The sequence below is a fragment of the Stenella coeruleoalba genome (genome assembly GCF_951394435.1).
Source record: "Stenella coeruleoalba genome assembly, chromosome: 1".
NCBI classification, from domain to species: domain Eukaryota; kingdom Metazoa; phylum Chordata; class Mammalia; order Artiodactyla; family Delphinidae; genus Stenella; species Stenella coeruleoalba.
The window spans coordinates 38540895-38565065 of NC_137169.1; the positions used below are offsets into that span (position 1 = coordinate 38540895).

General features: G+C 55.5%; 1 protein-coding gene across 1 annotated transcript; it reads right to left on the minus strand.

Moving 5' to 3' along the window:
• Positions 1-1472: 1472 nt before the first annotated feature.
• Positions 1473-6524, minus strand: PDZK1IP1 (PDZK1 interacting protein 1; the record flags this gene model as incomplete). Its single annotated transcript, XM_079941305.1, has 4 exons — positions 1473-1545; positions 2167-2262; positions 3987-4095; positions 6458-6524. The coding sequence occupies 4 exons, from the start codon at positions 6522-6524 to the stop codon at positions 1473-1475; spliced, it is 345 nt and encodes a 114-aa protein (XP_079797431.1).
• Between the last annotated feature and the right edge of the window lie 17647 nt (positions 6525-24171).

Genomic DNA, 24171 nt, shown 5'->3' on the forward strand with positions numbered 1-24171 from the left:
CAAGGAAAAGGAATATGCAGTTTCAACTGGCAGAGATGGGTGAAAAGGCATCCAGCCATGTGCACACAAGCCTAGAGTGGGAATCACAAGAGCTCCAGCCACAATTCACTGAGCTGAAGCCCAGAGAGGGGAAGCAAGTCACACAGCAGGGCAAAGACCCAGCCAGCCCTCTGCTCGGGGATCTTCCCTCTGCTGCAGGCTGCAAACTAGACCCCAGTGAGGTGAGAAGGATAATTTGGATTTCAGATGGGTCTCCCCAGGGATATTTGGGTGAAACCCTGGAACAGCAGAGGAGCAGCTCTAACGGAGAAACGAGGGGCTGTGACAGGTTGGAACAGGCGACAGAGGGAGACCGTTGGGACAAGGTGGGCTGCCTCCTGCCTTCCAGCCCCTCTCCTCTGGATCTGGGAGTGCTCCTGGGGAAACCAGCCTCCAGTTGTCACCCCAGACAGAGAGACAGAGGCTGTTCCCATAAGAATGACAGTCACAGAGGTGAGGGTCCTCCACGGTCAGCCAGCCCGGCTGAGTCAAGCCTCCCGTGTCCTTTCCCTCCTGCTTCATTCCCCCGGGGGCCCAGTTACTTGGCCCCGGCCCCCCCAGGACTGGGAGTCAGTGGCATTAAGGAGGATGATTCTACTCGAGCTCTGTGGTGGACTGGCCAAATCCTCCACAGAGGGTTAGCAGAGCTCAGAGGGGACAGTGACTCTCCAAAGTCACACAGCAAGTCAGCAGAGGACCGCAGACTGCAATCTGGGCTTCCTGAGTCCTAGCCCAAGACTCTTTCCTGGGGCTTCCTATGCCCAAAGCCCAGCCCAGAAGGGCTACGGGCAGGAGGACAGAGCTGGATGGACGGGAGATGAGTGAGCCCACTTCAGTGCCCGGCAGCATGGAGACAGGGGGTCAGGATGTTGGTGCTGCATGAAGACCCCAGAATCGCCCAGAATTGTGGTTGTGAAAGGCAGGTCAAGAGAGGGGGCACTTGTAGGAGGGTCTCTGCCTGGAGTAAGGGGTGTGCTCCCTGGCCCCAGGTGTTCTCCCAGAGAGGGCTTCCTGGGAAATCCTCCAGAATCACCATGACAGAGGCTTTGGAAGATGATTCCAGAAAGCAAGATCAGGCCTCACTGGTAGCCTGAAGAGCTATTTCTGAGCCCTGGGAGCCTCAGACACAGAAGTACAAAACGTCTTTATTTCACAGAAATGAGAGCCATTTCCACGGTTGGAGGGAGGGAGATGTGAGGCAGGATGGGAGGTGCTGAGTTGATTGTCCTTTTCAGAAGGGTCTTCTGAACTGAATTGAGTGGGAGGCCCCCTAGGACCCCAAAGCCACGGCTGAGCTCCAACCTGGACATAGTCTGAGCTCCGAGCTTGGCTGGAGGGTGGGGCAGGTGTGAGAGCTGGAGGGGTCAGCCCCTTACTGCAGATTCCTGTACAGAGAAGGAGGGGCCTGGACATCGGGCACAAGGAAGCAGGGGTCACATTGGGGTGCTGCGGACCTTGCCCTCCTCCTCCAGGTTGTTCTCATAGGCATTCTCGTGCTCACTGGACCTGAAAGAGGATGACAGGGGTCATTGCTCCTCCTGTCCCATCCCCTTCTCCCTGACCCATCCTGCATTTGTGAGGGCAGTGTCTTCCAGAATAAATGTCTGAGCCTCAGAAGGGAGTTCCCCTGACCACATCTGGTCTTCTGCACCTGAGACCTGAGGCCTCTCCCCACCACCCCTGAACCCCTTCTCTCTCTTCCACCTAGCCCTTCCCCCACTGGGCCCCATTGAACCCACCTCCCCACTGAGCTCCCTCCCCTACAGATCCTCCCCCCACACACTGAGTCCCCCAACTCATCCCTTCAGAGTCCCCTTCCCGCGCTGAGCCTCTTTTCCCCACTGCACCCCTATGAGTCCCAATCCACCCCCTGAGGCCCCCACCAAGTCCCCATCCCCTTACTGAACCCTCTTCCCAAGCTGAGGCTGCATGTCCCCGTGGAGCCCTGCAGTGCCCTCAAAGCCCCCATCGCTCACCATCTCCCCGCACGGAGCCCCCTCTCTTCACTGAGCCCTTCCCCATATGAGCCCCCATCCTCTGAGCCCTCTCCCCTTCAGAAGCACCTGGTCCTGAGGTCCCCAGGGGACCCTGGAGCACAGGGTAGCCAGCCGTATACTAGCACCTCACCTGAAACTGGCCTCAATCGAGGAGTACTTGCCGTCCGTTCCTACCAGGATCCCATCTGCTTTGTTTCCGACGGTCATGACCATGTTCACAGGCTCCCTGGGGAAAGAGCTCACCATCAGGGCTCTCTGGGTCCCCTCTCCCTCGGTCCCCCCTCCTCCCTCTAGTCCAGTCAGGCCCTGTTCTATAGGCCCTAAGGCAGAAGCTCCTCTCTCCAGCAGGGCCCTGTCAACAGCCTGATTCTGGCCGTGGGGCCGCACACCTTTCTCCCTGCTCCACTGTGGGGCCCTCAGGTCCCAGCCTGAGATCTACCAAAGATGCACCCCAGGCCTTGCACCGGCCACCTCCTGGCCTCCCTCTGCTGTTCTCCTCTGGCCTCAGCTCAGCTCCAGGGCAGACCCAGCAGGACTCAGTGTCTGCCCTAGATTTCCGGAAGGTTCTCCTAGGCGGTAGGAGCGGTCACTGACGGCAGAGCTGGGGCCAGTGGAGAAAAGCAATATTTCCGACAAAAATCTCCTCGCCTCTTACTCAAGTGTGTCCTCTGTCCCCAGCTCCCCAGACACCACTCTTATGAGGGTCACAGGGACCCTAACCACTGCTCATCTTTCCTCGGACATCCCATGGGCACCTCAGACTTAATATGTCCCAAACTGCCCCAGATCTGCCTCTTGTGGCCTGTGTCTCAGTGGGTGGTCCCATCAGAAGCCTGGACGTAATCCCTGTCCTTCCTCCCTCCTGTTCTCAGTGTCCCCACCCCCTCCTAGAAAGCTCTTAGACGTGTACTCTCTCTCTATCTGCTCTGCCGCCTCCACAGCTCAGACTCTCCCCTGACCTCACCCTCATTGCTCACCTCGCCTGCAGACTGGCCCAAAGCATCCGCCACGGGGCAGCCAGTGATTCCATTCCGGCCACATCTCATCCCAAGACTGGCTTACAAACTTGCCCTGGATTCCTACTGCACTGAGGATAAAGCCCAAAGTTCGGGGCTTTGGTGCCCAAGGGTCTGCTTGGCCTGGGCCCTGCCGACCTCAGCAGTCTATCTCGGGCCTCTCCATCCATGAGCTGCTTCTGTTCCCTCAGTGGGTCCTACACTGCTGCTGGTACCCAGGCACCAGGCTGCCGGTGTGAGAGCTGGGGGCAGATGCAGCCTTGCCCCAGAGTCAGCAGGTGTGGAGTGAGCTGGATTTCAGCCCAACCCCTTCTACCTTTGTGCTCTGCTCCGAACTCAGGACCCCCAGTGACTCTTCCCTCAATGGCAGTGCTCTCCCACCCCACTCAGCTCCTGCCTGGGCTTCAGGATAAACATACAGTAGGAAGCCTTCTCTGACCCCCCGGCTCAGGCCCACACTGCTTTCTGCCTTCTCCTTAGCGTCAGCACTCACACTGCGATCACCCCTTCCATGTTTGCCTTCCCTTCTGGTCTGGGAGTCTGTGCGCACAAGAGTAGTGTCCATCCCATTGCCCCCCTGTAGCCCCTGCATGTGACACAGGAGCAGACTCTGAAGAAGGGCAGAACATTCCTGTCCAGGGGTTTTCACGGTGTCCATCACAGATGGGCCACTGTCCCAACTATACAGATAGAAACACTGAGACTCCAAGAAGAGAAGACGGCTCCCCGAAGCGCAGCAAGTGCGCTCGCAGGGCTCCAGCAAGCCTCAGCTCTGGTCCCTGAGACCTGGGGCCTCAGTGCCCCTTCCACACAGTGAGAGGAATGGGCTCAGGGTTTCTGCGGCCCTTCTCACTGCTACCAGAGCAGTGGCCGTGGTCCTGGGACCTCCCGGCTTGCGCCGGTGCAGCTCCCAGGGCCCCCGCACAGCACTCACTGTTCTTCCTGGCACCAGAAGTGGTTGACGGCAAAGGCGATTGCAACGAGGACCAGGAACACAGCCACGGCGATAAGGCCCTGCATCCAGGGCTGCAGGTTCCCCAGGCCTGGAAAGGGAGGAGTGGGGGCGGGTGCTGCAGCGGGCTGGGCACAGGGGGGCTGCCAGTGCAGGTGGGGCCTCACGCCCCCCGGGGCTGCTCAGAGGCTACCAGCCTGCTGCCGGGACCAGTGGAGACCTTCTGGGGAACGAGGACCCCTCTGACCCCTGGGCTTATAAAAGGGACTGTGGTTTGGAGGAGGACAGGATTGGGAAGAAGGAAAGGAGCTGAGGAGGGAACAAGCCTGAGAGAGCAGCATCTGAGGTCCAGGCAGCCCAGAGCGTCCCCTCACCCCCCCCACCCCTCCCCCGCTGCAGTGGGTCAGTGCAGGGCCCCCGGGGAGTGCCTAGGCCCCAGGGACCAAAGGGCAGCCCCCTGAACAGACGGCCTTGGCCTTTCCAGTGAGGGTGGCTCCCCTCCTCCCCGGCTCCCAGGCTAAGGCAGCCCAGAGCTAATAGGACTAGGCTGGCATCTGGAAGATCCTGTTTCGTAACAGAGGTTTCTGTGGGGTTGGGTAGGCGTGGGAGTGCAGGCGGACGGGGCTGGGGTGCCAGGAGTGCCCAGAGAAAGGGGTGGGACAGAACGTCTTTGGAAAGTCAAGACAGAGGGGCAAGCTCTCCTCTGGGTCTTTTGTCTTCTCTGGCTCAGCGCCCCAGGGACTGACTGGGCCAGAGACCAATTTGAGACCCCTTCCAGGCACCTTCTCTGCCTTTTGCCCCTTGCCCCTTGACACCACCTCTAACCCTCGGGTTTCCCAGAAGTCTCTGCCCTCAGCCACTGGCAGCCCCAAAGGGCTTTCCTCTCCCCGGACATCCCTGTGCTCTGTGAGCCCGAGGGGGCCCGGCCCCGCAGAGGACAGACACACGGTAGCAGTTAGAGGTCTCAGGAGGGGAGAGAGGCCAACAGGAGACTTTTGAAGCATCCTGCCTCCAGGCCAAAACACCTGCCTCCCTAGTGCCATCCTGTATCTTGAGGGGCCCAGGCTGAACATCAAAAATCTCCTTCTGCCTCACTCCTGCTCAGAAGTCCTTCCTTGAGTCTACCCGAAAGCTCTCCTGCTGCAGGGAGGCTCTGCCTCTTCTCCAAGCGCTCTCTGAGCCTGGCAGGTGTTGGGAAGGAGGGAGGGCTCTGGGAACTCTGTCCTGCGGCCAGGTCAGCCCTTGCTTATTTCCTTGGATAACAAAAGATACGCAGTATGCTTACTGTAAGTTCCGTACTTGCCAAAAAGCTGTATTTTGGACTCATTGTTTCCCCAAAAAACAATAGTTCAGACCCATTGTCTCCTCAGGTCAGTGGTTACTCAAGAACTGGGAGTTAGGGCTTAAGCCCTGGGAGGCTTGTCCTTGCTTCTTCCAGACCCTGCAGCCAATTCCTTCCAGACACACCAGGGACACTGCTCCTCCTTCCAGGTGGCTCTGGGATGAACATATAGCATAAGGGGCAGAGCCTGGGGCAGGAGAGAGGTGAACTGAGCCCTGTCCCTTCTTGCTCTGCTGTGTGACCCACACAAGTTACTCCACCCCTCTGATCTTCGATTCCCACAGAGGGCTTCTAAGACCTGAGAGACAGAGTTGAAGCAGACATGCATGAGAGCTCAGGGCATCTGCAAAGGAGGGGGGCATTGGGAGCATCTCTGCCAACCCGCCCTGGCCCCAAATCCCACCGGCAGACTCCCCACAGCTCAGGGCTGACACCGGATGGTGGGTGTGGTGCTTTACCAATGTGAAGTCCTTCCCCACCCCTGAGTGGAAGCTGCCCTGGGAGGTGGGTGGGGCAGGTTTATTGTCCTCATTTTATGGATGAGAAAACTGAGTCTCAGAGAGGGACAGTGATTTGCTCAAGGCCACACAGCAAGACAGAGGCAGAGCTGGACAAAGAGCTCAGGCACATGGTGGGGGCCACACTGGGACACTTGTCTTCTGGGTAGGAAGCGGAAACAACTTAGGCCAAAGCCATGGGCAAATGCCTGACAGCACTGCCCACCCCTGAAACAATCCTGCCGTTGAGAGTGGCTCACACACTATTCCCACCCCCCTTATAGCCCCCGACGCTCTGTCCTCAGCAACCAGCCACCTCTAGGGCAATTCCTGCTCCTGGAACGTGGGTCTCAACTCCCCTCCCCGACCCTAGACCCTAGATCCAATATTTCCCCTGCTGCCCCCATTTCTCACTCGTGGGAAACAAGTCACAGACAGAAGCCTGTGTCTCCTTTGGAGGTTCCTCTGGCTAAGCCCGTCCCTGCTCCCCCTCCAAAGCGTAGGTGCCAAGGGTGATGAGACGGGCCAGAAGGCCACCCCTTCCACCCCGGGGCTCCCAGCACCCAGTACTGCAGCCCCTATCCCCACCCCAGGCTGGCCCAGGCCTGTGCTACCTTGCTGACCGCTGGCGGGTGGCACTGCCGTGAGCAGGCCCAGGATGACCAGGCCGAGGGCTGACATGGCTGCAGGCAGCTCCCAGGCCTTCTCTCCGGCCGCTGGAATCTGGGCTCCTGGAGCTGCCCTGGGGCCTGTCGGTGTCTGCTGAGATCAGCCTGGTCTCCGTCTGACCCTGGAGGAGAGGTGCTAGTAAGGAAGGAGGAGAGGGAAGGGACAGGGCTCAGTTCACCTCTCTCCTGCCCCAGGCTCTAGTAAGGAGGACGGAGGCGGGAAGGTGGAGCGAAACTGCCCTCCCTCCCATGGTAATGTGCCAGGCCTGGCCTCCCCTGGCTGGAGCCCAGCCCACTCAGGCTGGCTTTCGGGGTCATCTTCTAGAGACCATGGGTCTGAGGTCCTGGGAGACGTGGGGAGAATCGGGGCCTCACCTCCAGGCCTCAGGCCTCCTGGAGTCTTGCGTCAGCTCCCCTTCCTGGCAGCGGGGCTGGGCTCTGGGGATAGAGTGACACATTCTTCTCCTGCCTTGAATGAGCCCAGTGGGTGGGGCCTCTGGGAAGGCTGAAGGTGGGATTAATTAATTTGCTGGCTGGCCCGGGGACACGGGGAAAATCCCGGAGGCTAGGGAAAGGTCAAAGCTCCTGCTCCCCGAGAGCCTGGCCCATTTCCTGTTCTTCCCCTCACCTGTCCCCAGTCAGCCAACCCAGACCCCGGGGCCCCAGTCCTGGGGCACAGCCCTGGCTTCTGTCCCTGCACTCCCTGCCCAGCTCAGCAACTCTCTAAATGCGGCCTCTCCCATGGGGATCACAACAGAGGGCCCGAGGGTCCCAGTCCCAGCCTTCCCCACACAGCCCAGCTGACCTGACCCAGTTCAGCTCCTCCTCCTGGCCCCAGAGGTGGTCCCTGGAAGCTGGGACAGGATCTGGGCTTGGTCAGAGGCCTCTGCACACACCTTCTGATCCCTCTCCACCCATCACAGGGAGAGAAGTAAGTGAACACAGCCGTGCTCTAGAGGACGAAAGAAGGACACCCCAGGTGGAAGGTCCAAGTCTGGGGCCCTGAACCCCTGGGCCCTCAACTCCTAAGATCCCGTGGAGCCCATGAGACCCTCCAGCTCAGGAACTGAGAATGACCCAAGTACCTGTCGAGGCCCCGGGGCCAAGGGCCATACTGGGTTTCCTTTCTCCCCACCCCCTCCCCTCCCCCAGGAGTACAGGAAGCCAGGGATGCTGGAGTTTGGCTCCACAGATGTCAAGAAAGAAGGAGGCAGAAGACTGGGGCAAAGTCTCAGAGATGGAGGGTCCTCAGAAGCCAGGGCGTGAGCTGGAAGCCCCTCCACAGCGTCCCTGCCCAGAAGCCACCAGACGGCTGCTCACAAGACCTCCTGGGCAGCCCTTTCTCCTGCCAGTGGTAGCACCCAGACATCATGCCTCGTCCCTGCTTCCTGTGTGTGTATGTGTGTGCCCCCTACCATGGGTGGTACACACAGCCATGCAATGACGGGGTCTCAAGATGACGTAGGGGAACGTGGCTTGGAGGTGAGTGACGCCTCCTATACCTAGACAGTTGTTGTCTGTCCTACCCCAACTGGGTGTCTTCAGAGTGTTCACGGCACAAAGTTTGGCCAGAGTAGGCACCCTGTGCGTTAATGAACAGCCAGGGAATCACTGATTAGAATGCAGGGAACTGGGTTGAATGTAACAAACAACCACTGACGCCTTCTTCTAAGCAGGGGAGTCACAGGGTCAGATTTGCATTCAAGAAAACACCTCTGGACAGCGTGGAGAATGAAAGGGGAGCACAAAGACCGGAGAAAGGGAGGTCATGGGGAAGCTGCTGTAACAGCTGGAGACGCGGGCTGCAGCAGGGCAGGGCAGAGGGGATGGGCTTGAGCCATATTTAGGAGGATTAAATGGACGGGACATGGTCACTAGAACACTGACAGCTGGGTGTGGGGAGTGAGGGACGGAGGGAGCTGAGGGTCATTCCCAGTTTCAGGCTTGGTAGTGCCTCCGAAGGGGCCAGACCAAGTTTCAGGAGGTAGGGCGGGATGCCGAGCTGCAGGTTCGGATGCTGTGCTTGTGGATGCTCCAGAGGGAAGCACCAAGAAGGCAGCGGGATCCCTGGGTCTGGAGTAGAGAGGCGCGTTTTGGGAGCCGCCTTCGGCATGGCGTTCGTAGCTGAGGCACGGGAGCACGTGGTCTCCCCGGGGTGTGTCTGTGTGGGTGTGTGCACGCGCATGCAGCAAGGAGAGAGCCAGGGCAAGGAGGGAAGCAGTGAGAGACCCAGACGCAGTCGAACGCATAGGGTCTTTCAGAGGAAGAGGAGTCAGGGTGTAGCAGGAGGGGAAACTCCAAGAGAGTGGGTGTCCCAGAAAGTGTGGAAGGTGAGATCCAAGAAGAGATGACAGGCAGGGACCCCCATCCAGCCAGTGCCCCCCCAGAGCAGCCCAGCCTCTCCCATCAGTCCCCAAGTCCCAGCGCCTGCCTCTCTCATCCAAGCACCCCCCTTCCCTATAGAACCCAGGGAAGGACAAGAACTCCCTGGGCCATGCTTGGGGACCCTGCGGGAGGGGGGTGAGCAGGAAGGACATCAGGTGACCAAGAGGAGGAAAACACACCTCCCAGGTCAAAGTCCCAAGCTTTAGAGCAAAACAAGTTGTTCCGGAAAAGGGGGGTGTGGGTGGACACTTGGCTTTGAGGCTGGTCCCTTCTCTCTAGGGGTCCTCATCCAGCTGAGGGGAGGGGGGGTCATCTCCCCAGCTATATGGACACAGCCCTGGGTCCCCATGGTAACAGGTTGGAGCCCCTGCTGGTCTGGCTTGGGTCCAAGATCTGGGCTCAGGCCTCAGCCGCCCCACAGGGCTGGACCCCGTGTCCTCATCGCTGAGCCACTGTTCCATCAACGCTCAGTTCCTCCCTCCTGTTCCCAGCCCAGCTCTGCCACTCCGTGTCATCAGGCCCCCATATGCCCTCCACACAGCTAGGTCTTGTGTGATTACCCTTCAGAAAAGCCAAAGTGGGCCTCACTGCTTCTAGGGGTCCCCTTTCTCCGCACCCCATCCAGCCTGCCATTCCACTTGTTGCCAGCAGGTGGCAGAGTCTAGCCCCGATCCCAGACTAGTTGGGGAGGGGATGGAGGGGAGCCAGTTTGCCGCTGAAGGTTCTGCAACTTCCTCTCTCCAGCGCCCCACTTCCGACCCCTTCCAGGGGTAGTTTGAAGGAAGGGAGGGTGGACGCTGACAATTAAACAGTCAGTGATGCTGTGAACAGCGCACCTGGCATGCTCAGGGCTATGCTCTAGGGAAGCACTACAGCTAAATCGTTAGGGATGGCGTCCTGGCGGGGCTGATGCTAGGAAAAGTTTAGCTGAATTGTTGGAACTAGCAGAGAGACAGCTAGGGGGAAGGCATCCAGGCAGAGAGCTCAGCCTGAGGAAAAGCACGGAGGCACGTTCTCGTTGGGGCTTAGAGCACAGAAGTAAAATGTTTCTTAATTCATTCTTATATTTCATCTTGCTAATGTCTTTGCTGCAAGCCCGAGAGCTCCTGGAGACCTTGTTTTATTTATTCAAACAGATCCTACTTAAACCCCTTCAGGGCTGCCAGTGACTTCAGATTATACGCAGTCTTCTTAGCATCGGCTTGAAGACTCCACCACCTGCCCTTACCCTCCTCTCCAGCTTCATCTGGCCCCAGGGCCCTTGTCACTTCCTAACAGCAGCCAAGCTCTCTCCTGCATCAGGGCCTCCTCCACAATTGCTCTTCCCCTCTGTTTGCCTGGAGGATTCTAACCACTCCTCCAAGTCTTGCATTCGGTGTCACTTTCTCCAAAGGGCTTTCTTTGATCTCCCTTCTCCCCCATCTGAAGTCACTCCTTCTGTGAGTCCCCTGTTCATCTCTTCACAGCCGTTATCACAAATTGCAATGACATGTTGATGTGTGTGTTTACTCATTTAGTCTCTGTCTCCCTGGAGAGAAGGCATCGTGTCCGTTTCAGCCCCAGCACACTAGTACTGAGCACACACGCAACAAATGTAAGTCTCAGTATATCCAGCGCCTACCTCTGGCCTGGCGGAGAGCAGCTCAGAGAATGACTGTTGAATGAGTAAGGTATTTTAGCTCTAGTCAGGATCTTATCTTTCTCTGTCCTCTAGCTGTGGGCACAGAGCAGGGATCTGCTTCATCTCTGGGTGAGAGGAGACAGGGTCACGGCTGTGCAGGGAAGCTGGACCTGGCCAGCCCGGGATGAGCATGAGTTCCCATCCCTAGAGGTGCACCAGCCAGGGTTGGGAACCAGGTCCCCCAGTGGGGGCAACTACAGAAGGGGTTCTGGCCCTTCCGTCTCTGGAAGCCTGTGATTCTGTGACTCTGTTAAAAGACTATGGTAGATTTTTGTATTTTAATCAGGTTCTGAGGAAGTGGGCTGGTTAGGGGTGAGTCTCTCTCCTCTCAGACTCAGCATTTGGTTCCCCCAGCTCACTTCACTTAGCACTCCCTCCACAAGAGCCCATGGGCAGTACTCGGTTCACGAACTTGCATGGGAAAAACATTACATCTGTATCTCACTAACCTCTAACTGAAATTCACCATATTCTGCCATTAGGAATGAAGGCATTAAACCACAGTCCCTCTGTGACCTTTTCCTGTCACCATACAATTGTTGCAGATATCTGGATGGATTATTTCTGCTCATCACTATGGAAATATAACAGTCATTGGGACTAGACTTCCACTAGGTCTTATCATAAAATACATATAGTTACTATATTGCAAACTTGTATTTTTAATATTTTAATAACTGTATTTCAATGTAATTGGTTTCCTTGCAATGCCACGCATTTTATTTTATGCATTTAAGAACATTACTGGGCTTCCCTGGTGGCTCAGTTGTTAAGAATCCACCTGCCAGGGACTTCCATGGTGGCACAGTGGTTAAGACTCCGCCTGCCAATGCTGGGGATACAGGTTCGAACCCTGGTCCGGGAGGATCCCACATGCCACGGAGCAACTAGGCTCATGCACCACAACTACTGAGCCTGAGTGCCACAACTACTGAGCCCACATGCTTGGAGCCCGTGCTGCACAACAAGAGAGGCCACCGTAGTGAGAGGACCACGCACCGCAACGAGGAGTGGCCCCTGCTCGCCACAGCTAGTGAAAGCCCGCGTACAGCAACAAAGACCCAACGCAACCAAAATTAAATAAATAAATTTATTAAAAGAAAAAGAATCCGCCTGCCAATGCAGGGGACACGGGTTCGAGCCCTGATCCAGATGCCGCAGAGCAACTAAGCCCCATGCATCACAACTACTGAGCCTGCGCTCTAGAGCCTGCGAGCCACAACTACTGAAGCCCACATGCCACAACTACTGAAGCCCACGAACCTAGAGCCCATGCTCCACAAGAGAAGCCATTGCAATGAGAAGCCCGTGCACCACAACGAAGTGTAACCTCTGCTCACCGCAATTAGAGAAAGCTCGTGCACAGCAACGAAGACCCAACGCAGCCAAAAATAAATAAATAAATAAATAAAATCTCAAAACTAAATAAATAAAATCTATTCAAAACTAACTAAATAAAAGCGCTACTCTGAGAAGGGGTCCATAGACTGCCCAAGGTTTCCATGGCACAAAGAGTTAGGAAGTCCTGACACAGGGAGCCTGGGGCAGGTCTGCTCAAAGCAAAGCCACACGATCTCAAGGTCAGACCTGAAGAAAGATTGTCACTTTCTGGACAGAGGTTTTCTGGGGCTCAGAGCTGGGGGCTACAGTCAGATTGCCCATAGAGGGCCCCAGTGCCCCGGGGGGCTGCAAGGAGCAGAAAGCAGAAAGGAATGTACTGGCTGGACTCCTGGGTCCTAGGCGACCCCACTGGGCTGGTGAGATTTAGGGCCAGGACCCCCCAGTGGGGGAAGCTCAATCACCTCCTGCTGCCCACTCACTGGGCCAAGAAACTAAAGGGCTGGCCCTGGGCCAAGAGCCCAGCCTGCCAGCAGAGGTCCCGAGACCAAATTTTTGCCCAGTGGTTCCAGCACGGCCCTGCTCCCCTGCCCCAGGCTGTAGGTCGACAGTGGAACCACATGGTGGGTGTGGTTTCTCGAATCACGGTCTCTCCTGGCCTAAAGGCTCCTCCTGAGTAGCGTGATCTTGCCCCTCACTTTTCAGCTGGGGAAATTGTGACCCAGAAAGAGATAGTCACTAACTGGAGGTCACACTGTAAGTTATCAATAGCAGGCAAGATAGGGCTAAAGCCCAAGCATTCCTATGTCCAGCCCAGTCCCACTGTGAAGCACCTACTTGTTGGTCAGCAATCGGTTGCTTTCATTCATTCACTCAGCACACATGTACTGTCTCCCATGGGCTGGAGACACAGTAGTGAACAAGGTAGCGCTTCCATTATACTATTATCTAATTACCGTCGCACCTAATATTTCACAGGAGATGGAAGGGCGCAAAGAGTATATAAATGGGTATGCCCTCTAGTTTACGAAATCAAGAAAAGGTAGTATTAAGTCTAAAATTCACTTCTTCATTCATTCCGCAAATGTTTACTGAATGCCTTCTGTGGACCAGGCACTCTTCGAGATGCCAGGGATAGAGCAGTGAACAAAACAAAGTCCCTGCCCTCACAGAGCTTATATTCTAGAGAGGTTAGCCAGGAAGCAAACAAATAAACAGATAAAATAGGTCACATGGCAGTAGGGGAAAGGCCAGACAGGATCAGGAAGATGGGGTCCTGGCAGGGAGGGTGTGCTGCTTTACACAGACACTTCAGGGAAGGCTCCTCCAGAGGTGACATTTGAGGAGAGCTGAACGTGGGGAAGCAAGGTATTCAGCTGTCAGAGGGGAGAGGACTGCAGGCAAGGAGAGCAAATAGCACGTACAAAGGCCCTGGGAAGGAGCAAGGAGGGAGGTGTCCTTGTGGCTGAGGGAAGTGAGCGCAGGGACAGGGCAGGAGAGGAGGGTTGAAAGGCTGCAAGAGGCCACTCCTCTGGGGCCTGTGGGCGCCAGAAGGACTTCAGCTTTTAGTCAGACTGAGACGAGAAGCTCTTCGAGGACTCTGAGCACAGAAGACGTGATCTGGCTGCTGTGTTGAGAAAAGGCCACGGGAGCAAGAGGACCAGAAGCAGGGAGGCCGGTTAGGAGGCTACTGAACACTCCAGGCAAGAGGTTCCAGTGGCTTAGGTCAAGGGCAGCCATGAGCTGGGGATAACGCCATTTGAATCTAGGTGTCTTTTGAGGGTAAAGCGACATGACTTGGAATGTGAGGGAAAGAGGATGGCATCAAGGTTTTGAGTCTGCTCAGCGCACTGGGCTGCGATGGGGAAGGCTCAGGAATGCCGGCCATTCTTGCTCAGAAGGGGCAGGATTTGCGAGTTTGGTTTGGAGACAGGCACGTGCATCTGGAGTTAAGAGGCAAGGTCCAGGCTGGAGATGTACATTTGGGAGATGTGGGGCAGTGATGTAAGGCTCCCCTGGGTCCCAGCGAGAGAAGATCTGAAGTGCTGGGCTTGGGCAGTGGTAGGGAGGAGCCCTTCCAGGCTGGATAAAAGCCTATGGGAAGGAGCCCCAGCAGGAGGAACTGATGGGGGATGGGCTTGGCCGGAGAGCAGAGGGTGGTTGGGAAAGGGGTCTTGAGGGCCTTGCAGGACCTGTTAAGAGGTTTGGTCTCTACCTTACAGAGGATACTGAGCCATTATGGGGTTATAGGCAGTCTTGCATTTCAGCAAGATCTCTCCAACCACAGCTTGAAGAATGGGTTAGATAAGGCAGGAAGCTGTAAGCAGGCTGTGTATGGGGGTAGGGGAGTAGGGGGGCGGGAATCCAGGAGAGAGATGGTGTGGCAAGGCTTAGAGCAGTGCGTGGAGAAAAGTGGGAGGATCAAAGATCAATTGAAGGGGTACAACTGGCAGGCTGCGGTGACCGCATGGATGCAGGGAGGAAGGGCCTCCAAAGAGAAGAGTCAAGGCGGCACCCGCGTCCCCACCTTGGACAATGCTTGGATGTTGGTACTGGTTTTTAAACCAGAGAATACTGGAAGAGCAGCAGTTTAGGAGTGAGGAGAGAGCATGTATTCCTTCATTTAACAAAACACTCAAAGTGTCTGCTCTGTGCCAAGCACTGTTCTAGGCACTACAGCTATGCAGCCCTGCCCTGGGGGAACCCACATGTTAGTGGATAGGACAAGCAATGAGCAATGAAACATATCCGGGCTTCTAGTGCAGAAAGGCTGAGTTCGCAGGGCCTGGGGGACAGTTCTCAGGATGCAGCTAGGGGTGTCGGTCTGGTGTTCCTGAGAGAGATCTGAGCTGGAATTAGAGGTTTAGAATTTAGCAGCGCATGAGTGGTGGCTGAGGCCTTAGGCAGAGATGATATGGCCATGATAGGGAAGGATGAGACATCAGGCTGGGCCCCAGCCTTAAGAAATGCCCTAATTAATATGGGGACGTGTGTACGCACATGGCTGATTCGCTTTGTTGTGCAACAGAAACTAACACGGTATTGTGAAGCAATTATACTCCAATAAAGATCTATTAAACAAACTAATTAATTAATTAATTTTTTAAAAAGAAAGAAATGCCCTACTTAAATGGATGGAGCGTGGGTCTCCATCTGAACTGAAGGGAAGATAAGCCGCACATACAGCCTTTATATCCTTACGATCTACAAGCATCAGGCATGCCTCACATTTCAGGGCCTTTGGAGTCATGGAACTGATTCTATTTCATCCTAACTAAAACTGTTTTCTTCCCTTGTTACTAATTTTGCCATTGGTCTATTAAATATTTGGAGAAGCTGAGCTTTCAGCCTGAAAAGGAGCCGCCTCAGAGGGTTCTGTCTCCAGATCCGAGAGCGAAATTGTGCCGTGTGCCCTCTGAGCGCCGAGCTGGGGGTGATGAGAGGAGTCACACAGAGGCTGGGTTTGGTTCAGCGAGAGGAAGGCTTGTCTAACAGAGCTGTCTAGTGATAGCAGAGATGACTCTGAAAGGTGCTCAGCTCCCCATCACTAGAGGTGTGCAAGCAGGAGCTGTGAGCTTGCAGGGGGGAGGTAGAGCACAGCAAGGGGCAGGGGAGGGATGAATAGACTCAATGCCTAGTCCCTGGGGACCAGGAGGTGTGAGCTGAGGGTCAAGGCTATCACCCACCAGTAGTTGTGTGATCTGAACAAGTCTCTTCGTTTCTCTGAGCCTTCGTCTCCCAGCAGTGCTGCACCAGATTGGTTGGAGGGTAATGCATCTGAATACCTTGTAGCTTTAGATACTCGATCAATGTTAGGAGCTCCCAGATCTGAACAAGGTGTCAAGTGTTTGAGCTGTACTGCCCTGTCCCAAACCGCTCCTTTTTCAGAACGGAAGCACCAGCAGGGTGGAGAGGGGTACGTTCTGCTGGCCACATATTCACCACCTCTAACTCAGTCTAGAAGGAACCACACCCAAACCATCGGGCCACTTCACGCTTGGAGCTTTTATCTGAAAGGTCAGACTTTGACCTTCAATATGAAAATAACTTTCAAAGGCTGCATGCAAAAGTTAAACAAAATGCAATTGCAATTTCACAGTTGGGAAAAGAAAAACATGGGCTTTTTGCGGGGGGGGGATGTGGTTTAAGGGAGGAAATACATGAAAACATTCAGTGGTGACCTGGGCTGAGTTTGTGTTTGTTTGTTTTTAATATATTTTTTATTTATTTAATTTGGTTGCACCGGGTCTTATTTGTGGCAGGCGGGCTCCTTAGTTGTGGCATGAAAACTCTTAGTTGTGGCATGCATGTGGGATTTAGTTCCCTGACCAGGGATCAAACCCAGGCCCCCTGCATTGGAAGCTTGCAGTTTAACCACTGCACCACCAGGGAAGTCTCTCTCTTCCTGTTCCTTCCAGATTTTCTATAACAAGGAATGTTTGTTTGGGGTGGAGGGTAGGGGGCAGTGGCGAGAGATCTTGTAGTTTAAAAATAAAATAAAATGTGCATTAAAAAGGCAAAATCAAGTTACTTTTCCAAATTTTTACTGATGCCCTTAAGTAGCCCAAAAGTTAACCCAGAGCCTTTCTTTGCCATCCCTGGCCAGGCAGGGCCACTAGAGTTCTGTGGAAGAGCCCAGTCTGTATGGCTAACTGGAGGCTTCCCCCACCATACTCTTCTACAGGGGCCGCTCAGGTGCCAGGACACACACAGGAAGCACCTGGGTCCTGCCATCCAGCTCAGTCCATGGTGAGAGAGAGGCATGTCCCATCAGTGATGCTGCCACTTCCAGAAGGAATGTTTACTGTGGGCCAGGCTCTGTACCAGGCGCCTCAGATCCATTGCTCATCTAATCCTCACAACAGTATGAGGGGAGTACTAGATCTGCATTTTACTGACAAGAACACTGAGGTTCGGAGAAGTTAAACTCGTTAAGTAAATGGATCTAGAACTTGAATCCACATCTATTTGATTCTAAATCTCTTAAGTATACATTACAATGCCTCCTCACATAAACAAAACAAAACCAAACAATACTAAAAAGCAATGAGTTCTGTGAAGAAGGTATACAATTAGAACCCCAAAGAAGGAGCCATTAAACACCCCTGGGAAAAGGAAGAATCAGGGAAGACTTCCAAGAAGAGGTGACATTTGAGTTGGGCTTTGAAAGATGAATAGGAATTTACCAGAATGGCGTAGCACACAACCAGACAGAATGGATATTCAGTAGATATTAATTTAATCAACTAATAGAGATTTTAACTGAATTTACAGATGAAATAACATGATGTCTGGGATTTGATTCATAATAATCCTTTTCAAGGACAGGGAGTGTGGGGAGGGATGAAGGTATAAATGAGAGAAGATTACCCATGTGGACAATTGTTGAAGTTGGTGATGGATTCCTGTCATTTATTATATGATCCTCTCTATTTTCATGTATATTTGAAAATGCCCACAATAAAATGACGGTAATGATCCATTTGTGCCCACTCACCCCAAGGATCTGATGAAATAACTCAGTAAACATTTACTGAGCACCTGTGTACCCCTCACACACACTGGGCCTGACGGAGGCACCAGTGACACACTGTCCCAGCAATGACCAACTCACAGACAAATAGGGAGATGAGGCCAGGATTCAAACATGGGCAGATGGCAGACAGCACCCAGATCTGGTTTAAGGGTCTCTGTGAGTTCAGAAATAGGAGAGACCCCGGTCCGGGGCGGGGCGGGAGGTGGACCAGCAGATGCAGCCTCAGATAAAGTTTAACACACAGAAGTGTTACTGGTGGTGGGAGTCTACAGAGAGGGCATCTCGGGTTTATACAAAGGCTTAGAAGAGGGAAAGTAAGGATGGATGTGGAACACTTGGGGAGCTCAACAGGCCCTAAAGAGAGTTTGGAGGAGAGAGAATGGGGCCACATTTTTCGCTCAGCTCTTAAACTAGCCTATTTTTTAGGATACTCCCTGGAAAACACAGCGGGGGGCGGGCACAGGACCATACTTGCTCCCCCTTCCCTCCCCGAAACTCTGTCCACACCCCCAGAGCACGGGGAGCCATCAAAGTGAGTGGCGGCAGGCTAATCATGGCCACTTGGGTGTGAGGAGGGTCCCTTGTCTCTCTCTGAGGACCCCAGCATGGACAAGTGCAAGACAAAAGCGGTACCTCCCCCTCCTCGCCTGCCACTGCCTTCATTAGCATCAGACAGAAAGCCTGCCAGCCAGGCTCCCCGCTTAGCCGCAGCCAGGCAACTGGACCGGCAGCCCAGCTTTGGCCGAGCCCCAACCGAGCAGATGTGAACCCTGAAGGGGCCTGTGGCCAACCCTGGCCCCCCTCCTCAAAATATAACCAAGCCAGGCAATCCCCACCCGACTCTGCCCACCCCATCAGCCTCTCCTTGCATTGCCCCAGGGAACCTGCTGCGGCCGCCAAAAAGCCAAAGGGAGTCCAGTAAGCGTGTGATCCCTGAATGACAGCTCCTAGGGCGATGGGACCTGAGGATCGTAGAGACATCAACGTCTACCTGTCATTAGACTCATGGAGTCAAATCTTAGCTCAGTTCAGGGTCATCACAGCATGTCGCCCCTTGTTTGGACCGCTGCTCTAGAATGCGCCATTGCTCAACAACAGAATTGCAGCCTCAGGACCTAGAGTCTTGAGCATGGAAGGCAGGTAGCAGGCATCATAGCTGCGAGGTCCCAGGAGGTCCTGGGAGAGATTGCCTGGGGGCTTGGGGCTGGGAGTGCCAGTGTCTGTCTGGATCCCACCTATTCAGGGGTAGTGGGGAAGGGGCGTGAGAGTGATGAGGAAGCCTGATAGCCCATTGAAGGCGGCAGCTCACGGGGGACTGATGGAGAAGGGGCGGAGCGCTGAGAGAAGGAACTGGGGCTGCCGGTGTGGGAACGGCCAGAGGGCAGAAGGCCTGGCCCCCGCCCCCCGCCCCCCACCGAGATCCCACAGAGCCTGGGACCCGGGAGCACCACAGGTCCCAGGCTGCTGGGGGTGAGCTGGGGAGGGCTGAGGACCCTGGGCTCCCGGGTCTCAGCTGGCTGGGCTGTCACCAGGCATGGGGTGGGAAAGGGTTTTCTACCCTGGTCCCGTAACTCCACTGGGTCTCAGAAACGCAAGGGTCTTGCAGGGGGCAGGGGGTGGTGGCAGTTATGGGATAAGAAGGGGGTGGGGGCCAATTGGGGGAGGGGGTGTTATCTTCAGATCACCATCTGCAGAACTGAGACTGAGTCAGGAGAGATTGTGTCTCCCCCATAACAGGGACTCACAAAAATAACATATAACAAAACATCCCCCCAACAATGTACGGGGGGCAGCCCTCCTCTGATGGCTCCTCTGAGTAGGCTTACACTAACAGCCAGGGACTGGGTGGTGCCCCTCTCAGTAATCCCGGCAGTATTCAGGGGCTCATCTGCATTGGGGTGAGGGAACAGGTTCCCCAAACAGCCCGGATCAGAATCCCAGCTGGGCTTCTCCCTCAGCCACTCGACCTTGGCCAGGTCGCTTAACCTCTCTGACCTTGGAATTTCCTCATCTGGGAAATGGGAGTGACTGTCCCCTCACGCCGGGTTCTTGGGAGGAGTCAGTGAGATGGCAGAGCTGAAAGCACAGCCCTTCGGTATAAACTGCAGACACTGAGCACAGGTGAGGCTAACCTTGGTGACCAACATCTTCTTCCCAAGCTCCCCAGGTCTGGGGCCAGGGGACACTTGGCCTCGCTCTACCAAAACCGGCTCTTCCCTGAGGGGATGGTAGTTTAACAGGTCTACATTAAGGTTAATTCAAATTAAACAAACTTCAAAATTCAGTTATGCACTAGCCACATTTCAAGTGCCGGAGAGCTGCACGCTCTGATCGAGAGGCTTCCATACTGGACAGGGCAGATAGAACGTGCTCATCACCACGGAGTTCTGTCGGACCGCACTGGCCTAAGGGGCTGAGGCAGCTCCAGGTTGCAGGTCAGGACGGCTGGGTTCTAGCTCCAGCTTAGCTCCTAGTTCATGCTGAGTTCAGACATTCCCTTTGCCTCTCGGAGCCTCAGTTTCCCCCTATGGCGGCCTACCCCACACTCTGTGCAAGGCAGAGCAGAGTCAGTGCTTGATGAGGACCTCTTGGTTGACCCTATCGCCCCGCTGCCTTGGATCAGGCCCACGTGGAAACAGGCGGTGGGTGAAGCCTGAGGGAACCACCTGCCCACCCACAGGCTCTGGCAACTCCAGAAAACACCCTGGAGTCCCGAGCTTGTCAGGCCAGGCTCCCTGAGTCTCAGCGTCTCAGACAGGCCAGCAAAGCCAGAGCCAGGAGGCAGGCCGTGCAGAGGGCCAGTGTGTATCTCTCCATGGGCTTACACAGGCCTGAGTCAAGCCTGAAGACCCCAAACTCATCCCTCCCAACGGGGAGAGAGGCCCAGGCAGACAGGGCCTTGGACAGGAGGCGGCCTCAGGGGCTGGTCCAAAGGGGAGGGGAGGCACGGAGAGCGGAGAGTCAGAACCTCGCTATCAGCACTGCCCGTCCTCCCCACTTCCTCTCTTCGAACGGATCACATCCTGTTATTGTGTGGACAGAGAAGGCCAGGAGCTGGGGAGGGAGGCAGGGCTCGGACCAAGTGAGTGGGGAGAGAAAGGAGGAGCCAGAGGGAATGTCCTGGTGGGCATGGATAGCTCCAGCAGCCCAGCCCTGCCCCAGGTGGCTTGGACCAGAGCAGGGCCTCCAGGACGGAGGACCAGCATCTCTGGAGCAGCTAGCCCCTGCCATTGAGAGAAGATGCTGGGGCTCGGGACAGGCTGTGCGAACCTGCAAAGGCACCCGGAAGAATGGAAATGACACCGTCTCTAGGAAGCCTTCCCCAGCCTCCTCCCAGGCTCCTTCAATTCAGCAAACATTTACTCTGGGCCTCCACTGCCAGAGCCAGGTCTCCCACACCCACTGGGCCTCCCTCTCACAGCACTTGCCTCCAGGGTTGTCCTGCTCTGGATCTCCTCCCCTACATCTCACTTCCACCCAGCCTGCAAGCGCCCTGAGGACAGGGACAAGGAAGGTCCCTTGCTGGCTCCCCAGCATTGCCCAGCATGGGGCAGGTCCAGAGGAATTCCTGCTGCTGTGAATGAGTAATGTTCCCACTTCCCCTCTGTCCTCTTTCTCTCTTCTGCCATTCCAAATACAGCCCTATCCCAAACCCATTTCCAGCGAGAGTAATGGTTCTTTCTACAAGACACAAGCACTTACATATATTATTGAAGTCCCATGACCGTCCTGTAAGATACGTGTTAATAACTTCATTTAACAGATGAGGAAACTGAGTCTAAGAGAGATTAAGTGATTTACCTAAAGTCACACAGCAGGCACAAGAAGCGGCAGCCCTGGAACTTAACCCCAAAGGCCAGGTTCTTTCTGTGGCCCTGCTGCCTTTCCTGCTCAGTCCCATTCCTGTCCTGGCCTCTCCCTCCCTGAGCTGATACCACATCAACTGTCCTCACTGCCCGCGAGCCTGTCCTCCAGCCGGGCCTGTAGCTATCGGCAAGCTCTCCAGCGCCCACACTGATTGCTCATGGTCCTGGGCAGATTGCTGGACACACCGAGCTGCTATCTGCCCCCAGCCTAGCACAGGCCCACCTGCTCTAAGAGCACTAACTACCTGTTGGCCATTTCTTCTTCCTCTCCTGAGGGGCCCTGAGCACTGGCTCTGGATCAGACCTGAATTCAAATCCTGTGTAACCTTGGTGAAGCCCATACCCTCTCTGGGCCTCATTTCCTCCTCTGGACGATAGAGAGGGTGCCTGGGTGATCTTGACTGACTCCTGTCCTTACAGTCATGATGGCTGAGCCTCTACTGCTGGACACGGTGCCCAGCACCAGGGCCCGTCCCCAGCAGTCTGGTCACACAGCCAGAGGGGGAGAGCTGGTTGCTGGGGAACACTTAGTTGTTTTGCAAGCTGGGGAAAGGGGAGTGGGCAGCATGGGGAGGTAAGGCTGCTATGGGCAGACCAGATCACCAGCCTCCTGATCTTCATTATACCCACCTCACCCCAACCCGGATCCAGTACGAGAACCAGGCTAGGGGGGCCCAACCCAAGAAAATACATACCCCACCTTCCTATCCACCAACCAAAGCAGCCCAAGGTCCTCTACCAGCCCAAAGGGGCAGAGCTGTCCGTCTGCCCCTGACCAGCCCAGGACCACGGTTTTAGGCGGAGGGCATCTTTGCAGTAATGACCCAGCCTCCCACCCATCCATCCCTCTACCCTTTCATTCCACACTGGCCTCAACACCGAGCTGAGAGATTCCATGCAGGGGAACCTCTTCATTCAGCAAATGTTGAAAGGGCCCCATACCGGGTCTGACACAGGGCGCTGGAGGCGAACAGACAAATCAGGCACGGCCTCACCTTCAAGGAGCTCGTGTTTTAGTGGGAAAGCAGATAAGTGGACAAGCAGACAGAGAGTGAAGGAAGGCCTGTGGGGACACAAAGGAGGCAGCTGACCCCAGTGAGTCAGGACAGTCTCCTGATGCTGAAGGCAACTTACCTAGATGAAAGGACGGTGGGAACAGACGATGGGTAGAAACCAAAAGTGCAAAAACTGGACAGTTAAAAAAAATAGTAGCAGGAGCAGAAAGGCTAGTGAAATACGAGCAGAGAGAACGAAGGGTAGAGTGGTGAGAAATGAGGCTGGAGAGACCATCTGGGCGAGGCCCGTGGCCACCCCTCCCCCTCACAGGCACAGCGGGGGGGGGGGGGGGGGGAGGGGGAGGGGGGCAGGAGGCCCGGCCCTGCCCTGCCTGCCGCTGTCCAAGGGATGTGTGGCCCTGGGAAGATTCCTCTCCTCTCTGGCCTCAGTCTCCCCATCTGGAGATGGGGCACCAGCCAGCCTGGGCAGTCGATGGCCTCGTAGTCTCTACCTGGTAGCCACAGAGCTGATGGGCTCTTCCTGAGCTCTCTGGACATGGACTGCCTCGCTCTCTCCTGAGAAAGGTCCTCCTGGAAATGGGTGCTCCTCCCTTCCGACTCTGTGTCCGCGACAGTCAGACTGTTGCCTCCACCCCTCCCCTGCTGCTGTTCTCGCCAATGCCACCAGTGACTTCCACGTTGCCAGGTCCAGCCAGCACTCTCAGACCTTTGCTTGCTTGCCCTCTCGGCTGCCTCGGGCTTGGCTAACCACTTCCCCAAACACCCTTTGGCCTTAGCCTCTGACACCCCACACTCACACTCTGCCAGTAGTTCTCCTACTCCTCTGACTGCCCTGCCCTGTCTCTCTCTCATGTCCCTTCACCATGCTGCTCCCACCACCAGCGCCAAGACCTGCAACCCACTCCCCCTGGTGTCCCCATGCCATGACTGAGTTTCACCATCTCTCTGCCCAGGGACCTCCTTGCTCTGGGCTGGCGAGAGGCACACTTGGCGTCTTTCAAAAGCCGAGGAGCTTCCCTACAGGCCAGAGCAGTGTCCCCATGCCCTGTTGTGCCTTTGCCCTCCTAGCAACGGTTGGAAGCACCCCCGGAACAGGGGCGGCCAAGATCAGAGCCTGGCAGGATGAGCAAGGCTCACCCCAAAAGAGCCAAAGTTATCTGTGGGCCCCTTGAGCTCCCCCCTTGGCTCATCTTCTTCCCTTAATACTAACCACCTTCTAACCTACTATACAATCAACATATTCATATGGCCGTGTGTCTGTGGGTTACCGTCTCCCTCCTAGAATTTAAGCGACACAGAAACAGGGATCTTGGTTTTCTTCACCGCTAGATCCTAGTAACCTAGAGCAATACCTGGCCCAATAGGGGCTCAATAAATATTTGCTAAATGAACCAAAGAAAGAAGGATTGGTACTTCGTTGGAAGTGCCTACCTGACCTCCTGAGGTTCCCGAAGATCCAACAGTCTGCACGCAGAGGCCTCACTGGCCTCCACAGTCCCTGCATCTGAACGGCAGCTCTCTGCCTGAGCCTCCACTCACTGCTCCCAAAGCCTCAGCCCCTGTCGCTGAGCCCCACGTAAGACCCGCACCCCCAATCCTCAAGAGCAGCCTCCACTGAGTCACTGGGGAGCCTGGGACCATTCTCTGGTGAGAACTTAATCTGCCCTGAACCTATGACAAAAGCCACTGCCCCAGCCATGGAGCTGAACCCGACACGCAGAGAGGACTCTCCAGCCCGAGGCCCCGTGCCCGAAGTGTGCGTGCACAGCACTGAGAAGAGGCCCCCCTCCATGAGGCCTGGCAGAGGGAAAAGAACAGAAACCCTAAGGGGGGAGCCT